General features: G+C 46.7%; 1 protein-coding gene across 1 annotated transcript in view; it reads left to right on the top strand.

Moving 5' to 3' along the window:
* SNX31 (sorting nexin 31) overlaps positions 1–14,917 on the top strand; it is a gene marked incomplete at its 5' end in the record, with an annotated part of 38,329 nt that overhangs the window by 9,978 nt on the left and 13,434 nt on the right. The window contains 6 exons of the mRNA XM_084864628.1: positions 3,074–3,184; positions 4,235–4,325; positions 5,226–5,313; positions 8,279–8,348; positions 9,490–9,582; positions 10,828–11,031. Coding sequence (XP_084720754.1) covers positions 3,074–3,184; positions 4,235–4,325; positions 5,226–5,313; positions 8,279–8,348; positions 9,490–9,582; positions 10,828–11,031 — 657 coding nt within the window. The remainder of the gene's footprint in view (positions 1–3,073; positions 3,185–4,234; positions 4,326–5,225; positions 5,314–8,278; positions 8,349–9,489; positions 9,583–10,827; positions 11,032–14,917) is intronic.

Genomic DNA, 14,917 nt, shown 5'->3' with positions numbered 1-14,917 from the left:
GAGAGGCTGAAACTTTCCCAGGTACGTTGTTGAATACACCACTCCTTCTAGTTGTACATATGGGAACACCTTTTTGCCTGAAGGTATGTTCTTTTTATTTTTTATTTTTATTGAATTTTTAAAGAGAGGAAGAGAGAGGGATAGAGAGTTAGAAACACAGATGAGAGAGAATCATTGACCAGCTGCCTCTTGCACACCCCCTACTGGGGATGTGCCCGCAACCAAGGTACATGCCCCTGACGGGAATCGAACCTGGGACCTTTCAGTTCGCAGGCTGACGCTCTATCCACTGGGCCAAACTGGTTTTGGCTGAAGGTATGTTCTTGACTGAACAGAAAAACTTCAAAAGACTTAGTTGTACAATGATGTGGTGGCATTGAACTGGGTCCTTAGTCGGGGAAGAATGATACCTTTTGTAAAACAAGAAGCAAATTTTATTTATTCAGTTGTTTAACTGTGTTGATATACACTGAGTGGCCAGATTATGATGACCTCTGAATGCATAACAATCTGGCCACTCAGTGTATATACTGGTCCACTCAATGTAAGAAATGATTGTAGAGCTTCTATTGTGTAGTCTTTTGTATTTACATATATACTTGACTGTTTAAAAAATACACACACAGCCCTGGCCAGGTGACTCAGTTGTTTGAATCATTGTTCCATACATAAAAGGTTGTGGGTTTGATCCCCAGTTCAGGCATGTGGGGGAAACAACTGATTTTTTTTAAAAAATATATTTTATTGATTTTTGTACAGAGTGGAAGGGAGAGAGATAGAGAGTTCGAAACATCAATGAGAGAGAGTCATCGATCAGCTGCCTCTTGCACACCCCCTACTGGGGATATGCCCACAACCAAGGTACATGCCCTTGACCGGAATCGAACCCGGGGCCCTTTGGTCCCCAAGCCGACGCTCTATCCATTGAGCCAAACTGGTCCCGGCAGGAAACAACTGATTGATGTTTCTCTTTCTTATACCTCCCCCCCCCCCTCTCTCTCTCGTCAATAAAAGATTTTTTTATTCTTGGGTGAGGATAAAAAATACACATGCACACACACACACTCTCGCAAACACTTTCCCTTTCTTTGAAAAGTTAGTTGTTGAGGTGATGATAGTGGTGACATTCAAACAGCACACAAGGGTCCAGGATAAAAGAAACCACCCCACACCTCAGAGTCCCTATGGTTTCCAGCTCAGTGTGTGTTCTTCACATGTCTGTACACATACAAATATTCACATGTACGGATATCGTTTTTGTGTTACAAATAGTCACATATATCTACCTACACACAGTTTGAATCTTATATTTTAGAACTTCCGTCTTGCAAATCATTCTCTGTCAGTACACAGAGGGATGTTTGGTCTTGATTCTATCATCTTTTTGTGTGTGCAATATGGTTTTTAAAAATTAGTCCAGAGTATCGAAGCTTTGTTTCGAGTGCCTGTTTTCCCAGGTAACATGAAAGGTTTTTACCCGCTGAGGCTCTCAGTATTTTCCTTTTAGACCTTCCTGCCGAAGCCCTGTGCTCCAGCTGCGTGCAGCAGCGTCTCTGTTGCTTCTTCCGACAAGATCTTCACGACGGTTTTATTTTCCCCTTTCATTTCTCCTGCGAACTTTGCCAGCTTGCTTTGATAGCCTCTCACTCTCTTGCCTCTTTTCTGAGGCTTTTATCTGTTCTTAGAGATCTGAGTTCAGAGAAGCTGTATTCTTATTAATACATCCATCATGTTCATCTCCTCGGTGGCATCATTTTTTGGTTACGTATGTTTTACCCTGAGCTAGCCATGTTTCTTTCCTCCTTTATTTCAGGGTTTTGCCAGGTCCCTGGCCAGGTCCTCCGGGGCAGTCCCTCAATTGTGAAGGCTCTGTGCTTGGTGAGCCCGCTGTTCCCTGATACAGAGTGCTGGGGAGGAGCGGAAGCTCAGTCATTCCACTCTGTCTCGTTTCTGCCCTCGGGGCCTAACAGTGTGTAGCTGTGAAACCATTAACTGCAGTTCCTCACATCATGATCTAGCATTTTATTTATTTTTAAAATGTTTTCACTGCTTTTAAAAATATACATATTTTTAGGGAGCATTATCTCAATTCATTGAGGTTCTGCTTCCCGGCATATGTTGACAGTTTGGCTCAAATAAGCTCATTAAATTCTTTAAAAATAAATACGCATATTTTTATTGATTTCAGAGAGGAAGGGAGAGGGAGAGAGAGGTAGAAACATCAACGATGAGAGAGATTCATTGATCGGCTGCCTCCTGCATGCCCCCTACTGGGGATGGAACCCGCAACCCAGGCATGTGCCCTTGGCCGGAATAGAAACCTGGACCTTTTAGTCGGAGAGCGTATGCTCTATCCACTGAGCGGCACTAGAAACAGCGCCCCGCTGGGTACAGCCACCCTGTGGGGCCAGGGCAGCCCTGGCCATGCCTCCTCGCAGGGCCTCTCTCTATATAGAAACTGAGCACCAGTCCCTCTCAGCTTCGAACTTCCCTAAACCCCGAGGGCCTCGGTGTCCCTGGTGTGTCCTTGACACGTTAGAGTGCTCCATCCAGGGGCTGCACAGGCCCCGGGTCTGCACTCCGCCCGGGCATCCCGCATGCCCTTGAGAATCGTGAACATGGGGCGCTGCTCTCAGCCGGTGCCCTGCCCTCAGTGGGTGCCCATGATCAGACGGCAGCTCGTTTCCACATTCAGGCCTCAGCTCACACACGCAGGTTTTTGCTGTAGCGGAATCTTACATTATTGCCTTCTATGGACTTTCACAGATGCTTGGAAATATTAAAAGCGAGAGTTAAAACCTGAAACCACCAAGGTCATGTGGGTGATTTCCCCCTAAAATGGATGCCTTGTTGTTTATTTGGAAATTATTCCAGCTCCATGGCATTGCATTGCCTCGGCACCTCTCCAGACCCCTCCTAACCCCTCCTCTGCCCCCCCAAACTCCATGCCCCAAATTTCTGCCCTGGGATCTAGTGTGCCTCTGGGTGTGAGTGGCCCTCAGGGCCGGGAGAGAACGCTGCTGACTGTCCCCCTGTGAAGGTCCCAGCACTGACTGTGCCTTCCTGTGGGCAGGACACGTTCAGCATCGCCGCCAAGAAAGCCGCGCTGGACATATTTCTGCCCGACGGGAGGAGCATTGAAGTCGAGATCCTCACCTCGGACACCGCCGAAAGAGTCCTGGAGGTAAACGTCACCTGCACTGCAGCCCCGGAAGGAACGGGAGGCAGGGAGCCTGTTTGAAGGCAGGGACCAGGATACGGTCACCTTCTGGAAGCTTCCCGCCTATGCTTCCATGCTGGGTGATCGACCTGTAGAGATGCTGGGCTTTTCTGGGAGACTGGCCGGGCACCCCAGGCCTCTGCATTCACCCTCCCCGTGGGCACCGACTTCCCAGCGTCTCCCAGGGCCTTCCCACGCCAGCTGCCAGTTCCCTGGCGCTCGGCCAGGGCATGTGCCCTGGGAACACGCCAAGCGCGTCCTTACGGGGTGCTCCGTGGCTGGGGACAGAGAGGACAGTGGGGCCCAGAACAGGCCCCTCCAGGCGGGCTGCGACAGGTCCTGGGAGAGAGTGACTCGGGTTTTCTTAAAGGCAAAACCAGTTGTCCCTCCTCCCTCACCGCGGAAACCCTGAAGCCAACAGCCCAGCAGGTCTAGTTCTGAGCCAGCCCCGAGTCCTGGTTCGCTGAGGACTCCGGGCTGAGACCCAGAAAGCGCTGGCCCCTCCGCCAGAGTGGCCATGCTCAGCTCTGCCCTGGGCCTGTCCTCCCTCTGTTTTTTAGGAAATTATTCCAGCTCTCTCCTAACACGCCTCCCCCTCCTCCCACCCCTGCAAACTCTATGCCCCAAATTTCTGCCCTGGGATCTCAGGGCCAGGAGAGGACGCGCTGACTGTCCCCCTGGGAAGGTCCGCATCCCAGGCCTGTGCCCTTGGCCGGAATGGAACCTGGGACTCTTCGGTTTGCAGGCTGACGCTCTACCCACTGAGCCAAGTGGGCTAGGGCAAGTATATACCATTCTAGGTTCAGGAAATATTTCTTTTAAGGTCTGCTAGCCCATTCATTGGTCGGCAAACTCATTAGTCAACAGCGACTTGTGAGCCTCAGTTTGCCAACCACTACTGTAGCCTTTACAGAGCTCTTTATTGTGTGTACAGGCAATTTCAGATTCTGCACATCACAGGAAACATGGTGGACACTCCTAACTCCTACCCCCTTTTTTTGTCTTTGGTTAAAGGTGGTGTCGCACAAAATTGGACTGTGTCGGGAGCTCTTGGGCTACTTCGGCCTCTTTCTCATTCGGTTTTGCAAAGAGGGCAAGCTCTCTGGTAAGGGCAGAGGGGATGCCACATGGGCAGATGCTCGGCCCAGAGATGTAGGAGGGCTATCAGCTGTCAGTTCCAAAAGTTTGGGGGCAAGAGGTTGTGTCTGTGTTCAGGGTGAGCTGGAGTCACGTAGCCCTAGAGAGGTGGCATGGACATGAGCAGGAAGTCAGGCTTTTCCAGTGACTGCACTTCCTCTTGTGCCTGCCCCAGTCCCAATCCGATGTCTGTCTCAGCTTCATCCATGCGCCCTGTGCTGACCTCAAGACACCCCAGATCCCCCTTCTGACTGGAGCGCAGGACTCCAGACATCAGGACATCTCATCACACCATCACTTCTCCTTGTTAAGGAATATTTGCTGAAAAGTTCAGCTGACATAACTAAGTTCTTAGGTCTTTAAAAAAAGATATAACAAGAGAGTAAAAAACGACAATCCCATTCATATAGCTTTTGCTTTCTCTACAGTGCACTTCTAGATACTGCAAGTTTTTTAGTTGTGAAATGCTGTAGATTATCTCAGAGTTTTTTGCTTTTGTCCTCAAGAGGCTGTGGGGGAGTGCCTTGCAGGTGAAGTTAAGGGCTTTGTGAACTGGCGTGGCCGCTGGGATTGTGGTGTGCCGGCCAAGGCACCAGGCCGCTCTGGACCGCAGTTTCTCCATCTGCATCCCAGTGTAACATACAGCTCACTCAAGATGCTGGTATTTTATGAAGATAAAATGTTATTTTTTAAATTAACTTTAGAAAGCTAAGAATTACATACCAATGCAAGAGAATATGTTTATTATTATTATTATACTTTACTCTTTGCAATAGTAATGCTTTATGTTCTCATTTTAAAGCTCTGGATGTAAAACAAACTACCTGTGCTCTCTTAACCAATGAGATGCCTCTTCCTCTCTCTCTAGTCATGAAAAAGTTAGCGGACTTTGAACTCCCTCATGTGAGTCTCCGAAGTTCCGAACTGGAAGACTGCAAGGTCGGGCTCCGGAAGTGGTGAGTAAGCATCATGACGTTCGGCATCCGAGGCTGTCTACCGCGGCTGATCAGAACTGGCCATCCTCACCTGTCGCCTCACAGTCCAACAGCTAGTCAGAGACCAGGAGGGAGCTTGGGGAAGGCGAAGAGGAAAACAGTGAAGAAGACAGAGAGGGGAATGACTAGACGATCTGTCCTCCAGGAAGGGTGTGGAGGATGATTTTCACTGGTTTCAAGTAAATACTCGAGAGGTATTATCATGAAGATGGTGGCCTTGAAGGTCAAGCTTGAACAAGGCCATTGGGTTGGGGTTGAAACAGGTAATGGAGAGAAATTACTGACTGTATTGATGGAAGGAATTTGTTGAGGATGGCAAGCAGATCACTTCATCTATTGACCTGTGGTATTCCCTCCAGGCAAAGGGTGGACTCGGCCAACGTGCAGTGCATCTGAACTCTAAGTGGTCAGCTTACATTCCTAAAGGATTTCAATAATAAGCGCATCTATACCAGGAGCAGCCATGTTCCTAAGATCAATAGGGCACCTGGCAGAAAATACTACCATTTCTCCCAGAAACAGAGGGCCCTACAGAGAGTGAACAAACAGAAAAAAATAAAAAAAGAAAAAGAAGCAGGGCTCTCCCCTCACCCACCCCCTCACATAACCTATAACCTGTAGTCATTACCACGGCTGTATAGGATTGCATCTTTGGCTCACTCGCTCCCAGCCCAGTTATTCTGTAATATGAGCACAGAAGCTTGAAAGAAAGGCATTTTGAAATCTAGGAATAGCCGTTATCTTGACCTTGTGATGCCCTGTGAGAACTCTGGTCTGCGGTTTTGAATTCTGGAAACATATTCCCAGCAAGGCTTTAAGTTCACTTACGGTTATTCAGAAGTATTCTGAGAAACGGTCAAGATCTGGAACGCTGAGAAGGGAAAAGGAAAAACTCTTAGCAGATCCATCTAAGGGTCTATAGAGTAGCTGCTTAGTATAACGAGGGGCTGAGCACGGTTGTTCCTGGGGTCACAGTATGGGAATCTAAGTCTCAACTCTCTCAGGATTTAGCCAGATTATTTAAGCTCTCTAAGACTTGGTTTCTCTACCTGTAAAATGGGGATAAAAACAATAGAGCCTACCTCACAGGATTATTGTGAGGGTTAAGTAAAATGATCCCATATGCTCAATGCATTTTGGCCTTGTTTATTATTGTTATCTTGAGGATAATAATGATGATAACAACAACCACCACCACCACCGCAGTCCTTGGGGCTTAGACTTGTGGCTCATGAGCTCTTCAGAGAGCATAAGATCAGAGGAGAGATGAGGATTCTGATTCTCACCTTGAAGCTTGAATAGAACACTGGGCTTTGCCTGTGTCTCCATGACACTGGTAAATGCTCAATCCTAAGTGCAAGATAAAATGTCTACCTACAAGCCAGCATCTCACATCCGGGCAGATTGCCTTTGGAACTGGGAGGAGAGAAGGTCTCACTTCAGCTGTCAGAGGTCAGGGTCAGGTGACCAGCCGGGGGGGAGGGGGGGGCCTGGCACAGGACCCTGCAGGTGCCTGTCCACTTGGGGGTGAAGTCTTGTAGGATGGGGGCAGGGAGGCAAGCTCCATGGCCACGAGCTGTGGGATTCTCAGCAATCACCGAGTCTTAGGGATTTTCCTCTGCCCATGAATTCCTGGTGCACCTCTCCAAGGGGGATAGGGTCCCTTTCAGACCAGAGGATGCTCACCCTGGCCTCTCTGAGCACCAATTTGGGAAGGGTCTGGGGGCTCTCTAACTCTGATGTAACAGTTGCCCTTGGGAGGCATGAGTGAAATAGTAGCTTATAAGTAGGAATGCTTCAGCTGTTTGTCCCACGGCCCAGAAGGAAGTTGATTTTCAACGAGGATTGCCGTCCTTTTCCTAGTCTCAGCCAATCCCATCGTCTGTTCACCCTACACATCTGAGTGGTTCTGCTCACCTCTGCCTTCACCCTTTCCTGACTTTCTGTCGATTCTTAGCATGCGACTGTGCTTATACAGTGACCGTCATTTCCATTCATCCTCCTGACGCTGGATCCATTAGTCAGACATGGAGCCCTACTATTTGCAAGTCACTTTGCCAAGGCCCAGAGGGGCAACCCTGAAGAGGGCCCAGGCCCTGGGCTCAAGGGTCCTTACACTTGGCATTAAGATCAGTTTGATCAGAGCAGTGCTCAGGATGAACTTGGGGTGCTGAGAAAGCACAGAGGAGGGGACGTGAGGGTGAGGCTCGCCAGGAGGAGCAGGCAGGTCAGGGATGGAGGTTAGTGAGACAGGTCAGGGATGGAGGTCCAGGCAGAGGGAGAGGAGAGAAAAGGTGGTTGGGCTGGAGAGGGTCGGGGAGGGGAGTGGGGTAAGAGCTGGAGCTGGAAGTGAAAGCAGGGGTGCTATGGAGAGCCTTGGAGGGGAGCAAGACAGATGGCCTGACTTCTGGCAGGAGGGTCTGAAAGGTTACCCAGGAGAGACCCCTCTTGTTAGAAAGTGGAGCATGAGATGAGGGAATACCACTGAGGCAGAAGGTCTGGGGAGGAGGTTACCAGAGCAGCTCAGGCAAGAGAGGAGGTGGCGTGGGCACCGGGAGTCATACGGGTGTGGGTACTGGCAAGTGAGCGCACTGGGGTGGAGAACATCCACGCAGGACTTCGCGACCCACAGTGGGGCTGCGTGTGAACAGGGACGCGCACCATTCCCTGAAGTTTTATATTTTTGCACCTTCGCTCTCAATGCCCACCAGGCAAGAGCTTACAGAATAGAGAAAACAGGGGACCAAAGAGGCAGAGGGAGAAACTAAAGGCCAGGCAAGTAGGTAGAGTGTGGGGCTTTGCCAGCAAAAGGGCCTTGGTTCAGAAGGAAGAGGGCCATCGCTGCGGTGAGAACGCAGGCATCCTTCTGGCCGCAGGCCCGTGAGCCGTGTCCTGTGAATTAACTTAATGCTCCTGAACCGTGCAGGTACATGGACCCATCCCTCGACTCCATGCTGATGGACTGCAGAGCAGCGGTGAATCTGATCTACCTGCAGGTGAGGGCAACCAGGAGTCATCAGAACGCCACGTAGGAGAGGCCCTTTGGGTTTAAACCATTGGGGGGAAAATTGTGGAGAAGAATTCTATCTCTCTACCTAGAATAGGCAAATTCACAACGACAGGAAGTAGAACAGGGCTGGGGACGGGAGGGGAGGAGTTACTGCTTGAGGGTACAGGATTTTTGCTAGGGTTTGATGGAGACATTTTAGGTGTAGAGAGTCGTGATGGTGACACAGCACTGTGGATGTCTTAGTGTCTCTGGATCGTACATTTGCAAGTGGTTCACGTGAAAAGTGTTATGTGTATTTTACCACGGAGGAGGGTGGTGGTGGTGAGAGACTTTATAGGGGAAACAGAATCCATTTCTACCATCATGGTCCGAATTTGCAACTGACACTCATTATTCTAGCCCAGTGGTCGGCAAACTCATTAGTCAGCAGAGCCAAATATCAACAGTACAACAAAAGATTGAAATTTCTTTTGAGAGCCAAATTTTTTAAACTTAAACTGTATAGGTAGGTACATTGTTATTAACTTAATTAGGGTCCTCCTATGCTGGCCTTTGCTAAAAACTCAAGGTATAGAAAGGGAATTTAACAATACTTACTGCACCTACTAAGGAGGTTTGTTTGCATTGTTCTATAACTCTCTCTAAATCATATTAATTCTTTGCCTCATATGGTACATTCATTTTCCCTGGTTTGACATTTTCTTGTTGGTTTTGTTTTATGTGGTTTTTATAGGCAGAAGTTTTATATTTTCACGTATGATATATTTCTTCATTATGACATTTTGTCTTTGTATCTTAAAAAGCTATCTCCTACCTCAAGATCAGATAGAAAATAGTCACCTTTATTCCCCCCCTCCCCCCCTTCCCGTTTACACTTAGATCTTTAACGTACCTGGGTTCTTTATGGGTGGTGTGGAGAAAGAGCTAACTTGACTTTCTTTTCCAAGTATGGCCAGTTGTCCCCAAACCACTGAACCACCTCTTTCTACTAATTTAAAAAGTAACTTTTAAAACATACAGGGTATAGTTTGGGTCTGTTTTTCTAACCTTTCATCCGTGAGTATGTTCTTGTCGGATGAATTCATTTCTTCTAAGTTTGCTAATTTTGTGACTTATGTTGTGTTAAGGCCATCCAGGACATCCAGAGAGGATGGGCCAAACCCACTCCGGCCCAGAGGCAGAAACTAGAGGCTCTCCAGGCAGAAGACAAGCAAGCAGAGGTGGGTCAAATGTGGCACCAAAGGAGACCCCTGGGAGGGACGTAAAGAAACCGAGTGGAGTGGGGCTGTTTCTATAATTTATAGATCCACCAAGCACTGAACACAGTCTTACACAACAAGACCACGTTCATTTCATTTTTATTTTTGAAATATATTTTATTGATTTTTTTACAGAGAGGAAGGGAGAGGGATAGAGAGTTAGAAACATCCATGAGAGAAACATCGATCAGCTGCCTCCTGCAAGCCCCCTACTGGGGATGTGCCCGCAACCAAAGTACATGCCCTTGACCAGAATCAAACCTGGGACCCTTCAGTCCGCAGGCTGATGCTCTATCTATTGAGCCAAACTGGTTAGGTCATGAGAACACTTTTATTGTTTTTTATGGTTATAAAATTAATAAATGCTTTTAGTTTAAAGATTTTGAAAAATACAAATAACATACGATGAGTCCTTTATCAAGTTAATTAATACAGACCCTCAACATTTAAAAAAAATATATACATTTTTATCGATTTTAGAGAGAGGGAGGGAAAGGGCCAGAGAGATAGAAACATTGTTGAGAGAGTAACAGGGATCGGCTGCCTCCTGCACACCCCCTATTGGGGATGGAGCCCGAAACCCAGGCATGTGGCCTGTCTGGGAATCAAACCAGTGACCTCTTGCTGCCTGGATTGGTGCTCAACTGCTGAGCCACACCAGTGGGGCTAAGTCTTTATTGTTGAAAGTATTACATATATCCTCCCCTGACCCTCGACCCCTTCTAGCCCACCCTTAAAAAGATGACTTTTTTTTTTAAACCATTTATTTATTTATTTATTTATTTATTTATTTATTTATTTATTTTTACATAAAAAGATGACATTTTAAATGTACACTTTTTGCTTATTTTGCTGAGATGGAATTGTATCTTCTCAGTCGAGTCGCTCTTCCTCAGTCACCATTCAGCCATGGGACATTTTCACTCTGACTGTTCCTGAGCACTGTGACGGGAGCAGGGGCGCATGGTGGATGAGGCAGGAGCGGTCCCTGCCCTGGCCGGACGCACCCATGACCTTCCCCGGCCTCGCTGTCGGCCAGCACACGGGGCCTTGCCTTCCGCCCCCTGGTGCAGAAGGAAAAGGCACCTTCCCGCCCCTCTGTGGCACGTGGCCTACCAGGGCGGCAGCTGCTTCTCGCATGAGGTTTGCCTCTGTTTCACGTGGCCTGTGCTTCCTCCTCCCTCCCCACACCTCCCTCTGGAGCAGTTTCTGGAGCTGGCCCGGGAGGTGCGGCACTATGGCTACGTGCAGCTGGACCCGTGCACCTGTGACCACCCGGAGCCGGGCTGCGGGGCTGTGCTCTCCGTCGGCAGCAACGAGATCAGCTGCTGCGTCACCCTGCCCGACAGCCAGACCCAGCAGGTCGTCTTCCAGATGAGCAGAGTGAAGTGCTGGCAGGTCACCTTCCTGGTGAGTATCTGGCACTGCCTCACCCGTGACTTAACGTGTCTACTCATGACTGAAGACCCTATTGATACATATACACATACATATACATATACATATACATATACACATACATATATATGTATATGTATATGTATGTGTATGTGTATGTGTATATGTATATGTATATGTATATGTATATGTATATGTATATGTATATGTATATGTATATGTATTGTTAATCCTCACCCAAGGACATTTTCCATTGATTTTTAGAGAGAGAATGGAAGGGAGGGAGGAAGACAGAGACAGAGAAGCATTGATGTGAGAGAGACACATTGATGGGTTGTCTCCTGCATGCGTCCTGGGCTAGAGGTGTGCGCCCTTAACGGGAATTGAACCCAGGACCCCTCAGTCCCCAGGCCAGCATGCTACCCACTGAGCCAAACCAGCTAGGGCCAAATCCTGTTGTTTCTGGATGACACCGTTGACATGGAGACAGGTCTGCCATTTGAATCAGTACCTCGAGTGGTCTTTTATAGTTATATCTTCCTTAACCCCTGGCAACCACTAATCTGTTTGCCATTTCCGTAGCGTGTCATTTCAAGAACATGGCTTGAAACTTTTGGAGGTGATGGATGTATTTATTACCTTGATGGTGGCGGTGGTTTCATGGATGTACTCATGTGTCCAAACTCATCCAAGTGTATACATTAAATATGTGCAGCGGCCGAAACCGGTTTGGCTCAGTGGATAGAGTGTCGGTCTGTGGACTGAAAGGCCCCAGGTTCGATTCCGGTCAAGGGCATGTACCTTGGTTGCAGGCACATCCCCAGTAGGGGGTGTGCAAAAGGCAGCTGATCGATGATTCTCTCTCATCCATGTTTCTAACTCTCTATTCCTCTCTCTTCCTTTCTGTAAAAGATCAATAATATATATATATATATATATATATATATATATGTGCAGCATTTGCATATTATGCATCAATAAACTGTTTTTTAAAAAATTGCACATAAAAAGAGGCTATGTAGCTGAAACCAGCTTGGCTCAGTGGATAGAGCGTCAGCCTGCGGACTGAAGGGTCCCGGGTTCGATTCCGTCAAGGGCATGTACCTTGGTTGTGGGCACATCCCTGGTGGGGGGGGAGGGGTCCAGGAGGCAGCTGATCGATGATTCTCTCTCATCGATGTTTCTGACTATATCCCTCTCTCTTCCTCTCTGTAAAAAAAAAAATCAATAAAATATATTTTTTTAAAAAGAGGCTATGTATTTGATCAGTTGATGAAAATGGGATCCGAGGTTCTCAGGAACCTAAACCTGTCTTTCCTCTGGGGCTATGTACGATTCAGCGACTTTATAGAACACAGCTCCCGTGAATAATAGACATTGACTATTCTTAGAAGGTAAAAAATGTACATAAAGCTAAGAATGTTAGATGAATGGAATCCTGCAGTGTGTAGCCTTTTGGGATTGGATTTTCTTTACTCGGCATAATTCTTTGGAAATTCACCCAGGTTGTTGGGTTATATCGGTAGTTTGTTTCTTTTTATTGCTGAGTAGTAGTCCATGGTATGAAATGGCTAAAATTTGGTTAGCCATTCACCCAATGAAAGGTTTTAGCTGCTATGATAAAGCTCCTATAAATATTCCTGTGACAGGTTATTGCCTGATCACAAGTCTTTATTTCTCTCATATAAATGCCCAGGAGTGCAATTGATGCGTCATATGGAAGTTGCAAGTTTAGTTTCTTTAAGAAAGTGCCAAATTGTTTTCAAGAGTGGCTGGTTGTACCAATTTACATTCCCACCAGCAATGTGTAAGTAATGTAGTTTATCTGCATCCTCATCCACATTTGGCACTGTCACTGTTGCTTATTTTAATTATTCTGATAAGTGTGTAATGGTATTCCATTGTGGTTTCAATTTGCATTTCCCTCAAGGCTAGTGATGTTGCAAATCTCTTCATGAGGTTATTTGCCATCTGTGTTATCTTCTTTTCATATATTTTCCACATTTTTCTAATTGGACTAGAGGTCTGGTGCATGAATCTGTGTACCAGTGGGGTCCCTCCGCCTGGCCTGCAGGATCGGGCCAAAACCTGCTCTCTGACATCTCCCCGAGGGGTCCTGTATTGCAAGAGGGTGCAGGCCAGGCCGAAGGACCCCACCGGAACATGATCAGGGCCAGGGAGGGATGCAGGATGTTGGCCAGCTGGGGAGGGACCTTGGGAAGGCTCCAGGGTGTGTCCAGCCCACCTTGCTCAGTCCTGATCAGCAGGATCCCAGCAGCAAGCTAACCTACCAGTCGAAGAGTCAGAGTGTCTGCCCCCTGGTGGTCAGTGCACAGGATAGCAATTGGTTGAGTGGTCTTAGCATATCATTAGCATATTACGCTTTGATTGGTTGAACAACCAACCAGATGACCTGACACTTAGCATGTTAGGCCTTTATTATATAGGATTGTTTTACTGTTGAATTTTGAGAGCACTTAATAAATTCTAGCTATTATTCCTTTGTTGGATATATGTGGTTTACAAATACTTTCTCTGTAGTTCTTTTTTGTACTCTTTTATATATATATATATATATATATATATATATATATATATATATATTATATATGTATATATTATTGATTTTTTACAGAGAGGGATAGAGAGTCAGAAACATTGATGAGAGAGAAACATGTATCAGTTGCCTCCTGCACACACACACCCCCGCTGACCCCCCACTGGGGATGTGCCAGCAACCAACGTACATGCCCTTGACTGGAATCGAACCTGGAACCTTTCAGTATGCAGGCCGACGCTCTATCCACTGAGCCAAACCGGTTTTGGCTATTGTCTGGTTTTTGAAATCATCATCAGCCTAATGTATGTGTACAGTGGTATCTCACTATGGTTTTGGTTCAGTCTTTGTTCTTTCTGTGCTTCATTTTCAGTACCTTCTGTGGCTATGGTTTTAAGGTTATTGATCTTTTATTTCTATTATTATATTTTTCATCGCTAAAAGTTCCATATAGGTCCCTTTTCACATCTCCATTTTTTTCTTGTCATTCTATGTTTTTCTCTAAATGCTTGAGTGTGTGGAATATATTCAAAGTAACTGTTTTAATATTGTTGTCTACTAATCCCATTATTTCTGTAATTTCTGAGTCTGTTTCTACTGATTGATTTTTCTCCTGTTTGCAGGGCACACTTTCTCCTATTTTGCAAGCCAGGTAATTTTTTTTTTTTTTTTTTTTTGGTGTGTTGAACACTGTGAATTTGCATTGTTGAATGCTGGATTTTGTGGTATTCCTTTAAAGAGTAATTAGACTTTGTGCTGGCATGCAATTAAGTTCCTTGGGATTGGCTTTTAAATTAATTCATGATAGGCTTGCTTTTAAGCTCTCTTTAGGCAGGTCAAGAACAGCCTTGAGAGCTAATTTAATCCTTTACTCATTAGCTGTCACTCATTATCCAGCATTCTTTGGACTCTCCCAATGTTTTGTTCATGATGGTCTCTCTGCTGTGGTTGACAGAAACGCAAACCCACGTCCAGCCCCAAATTTGTGAGTTCCTGGATTTGTTCAACCTACAGCTTCTCTCCCCAGCCTCACATGCACAGATGTGCATGAACATCTGTACACCCCACACATGCACATTCTCATTATTCAGCCAAGGATTTGACATGAGCTCTCTGGAGCTTTTTCTCTGTATAAAAGCCCTCGTGTTTGGTCGTCTGCGCCACAAATGCTAACCTGGACTTCTTCACGTGTTTCTCTCTCCTCCTCAACACAGCGCCACCTCTGGGCTCTGTTTGGGTTCCCCTCCTTGTGCCGCGTCCTGGAAAGTCCCCAGGGAGTGAGCGGGGTCATTGTAGAGCTCACCTCACTTGTTATTATTCTCCCTCACTCAACATGAACAG

Source organism: Pipistrellus hanaki (assembly GCF_964339955.1).
Source record: "Pipistrellus hanaki genome assembly, chromosome: 17".
NCBI classification, from domain to species: Eukaryota; Metazoa; Chordata; class Mammalia; order Chiroptera; family Vespertilionidae; genus Pipistrellus; species Pipistrellus hanaki.
This window is presented reverse-complemented; position numbering and strand designations above follow the sequence as displayed.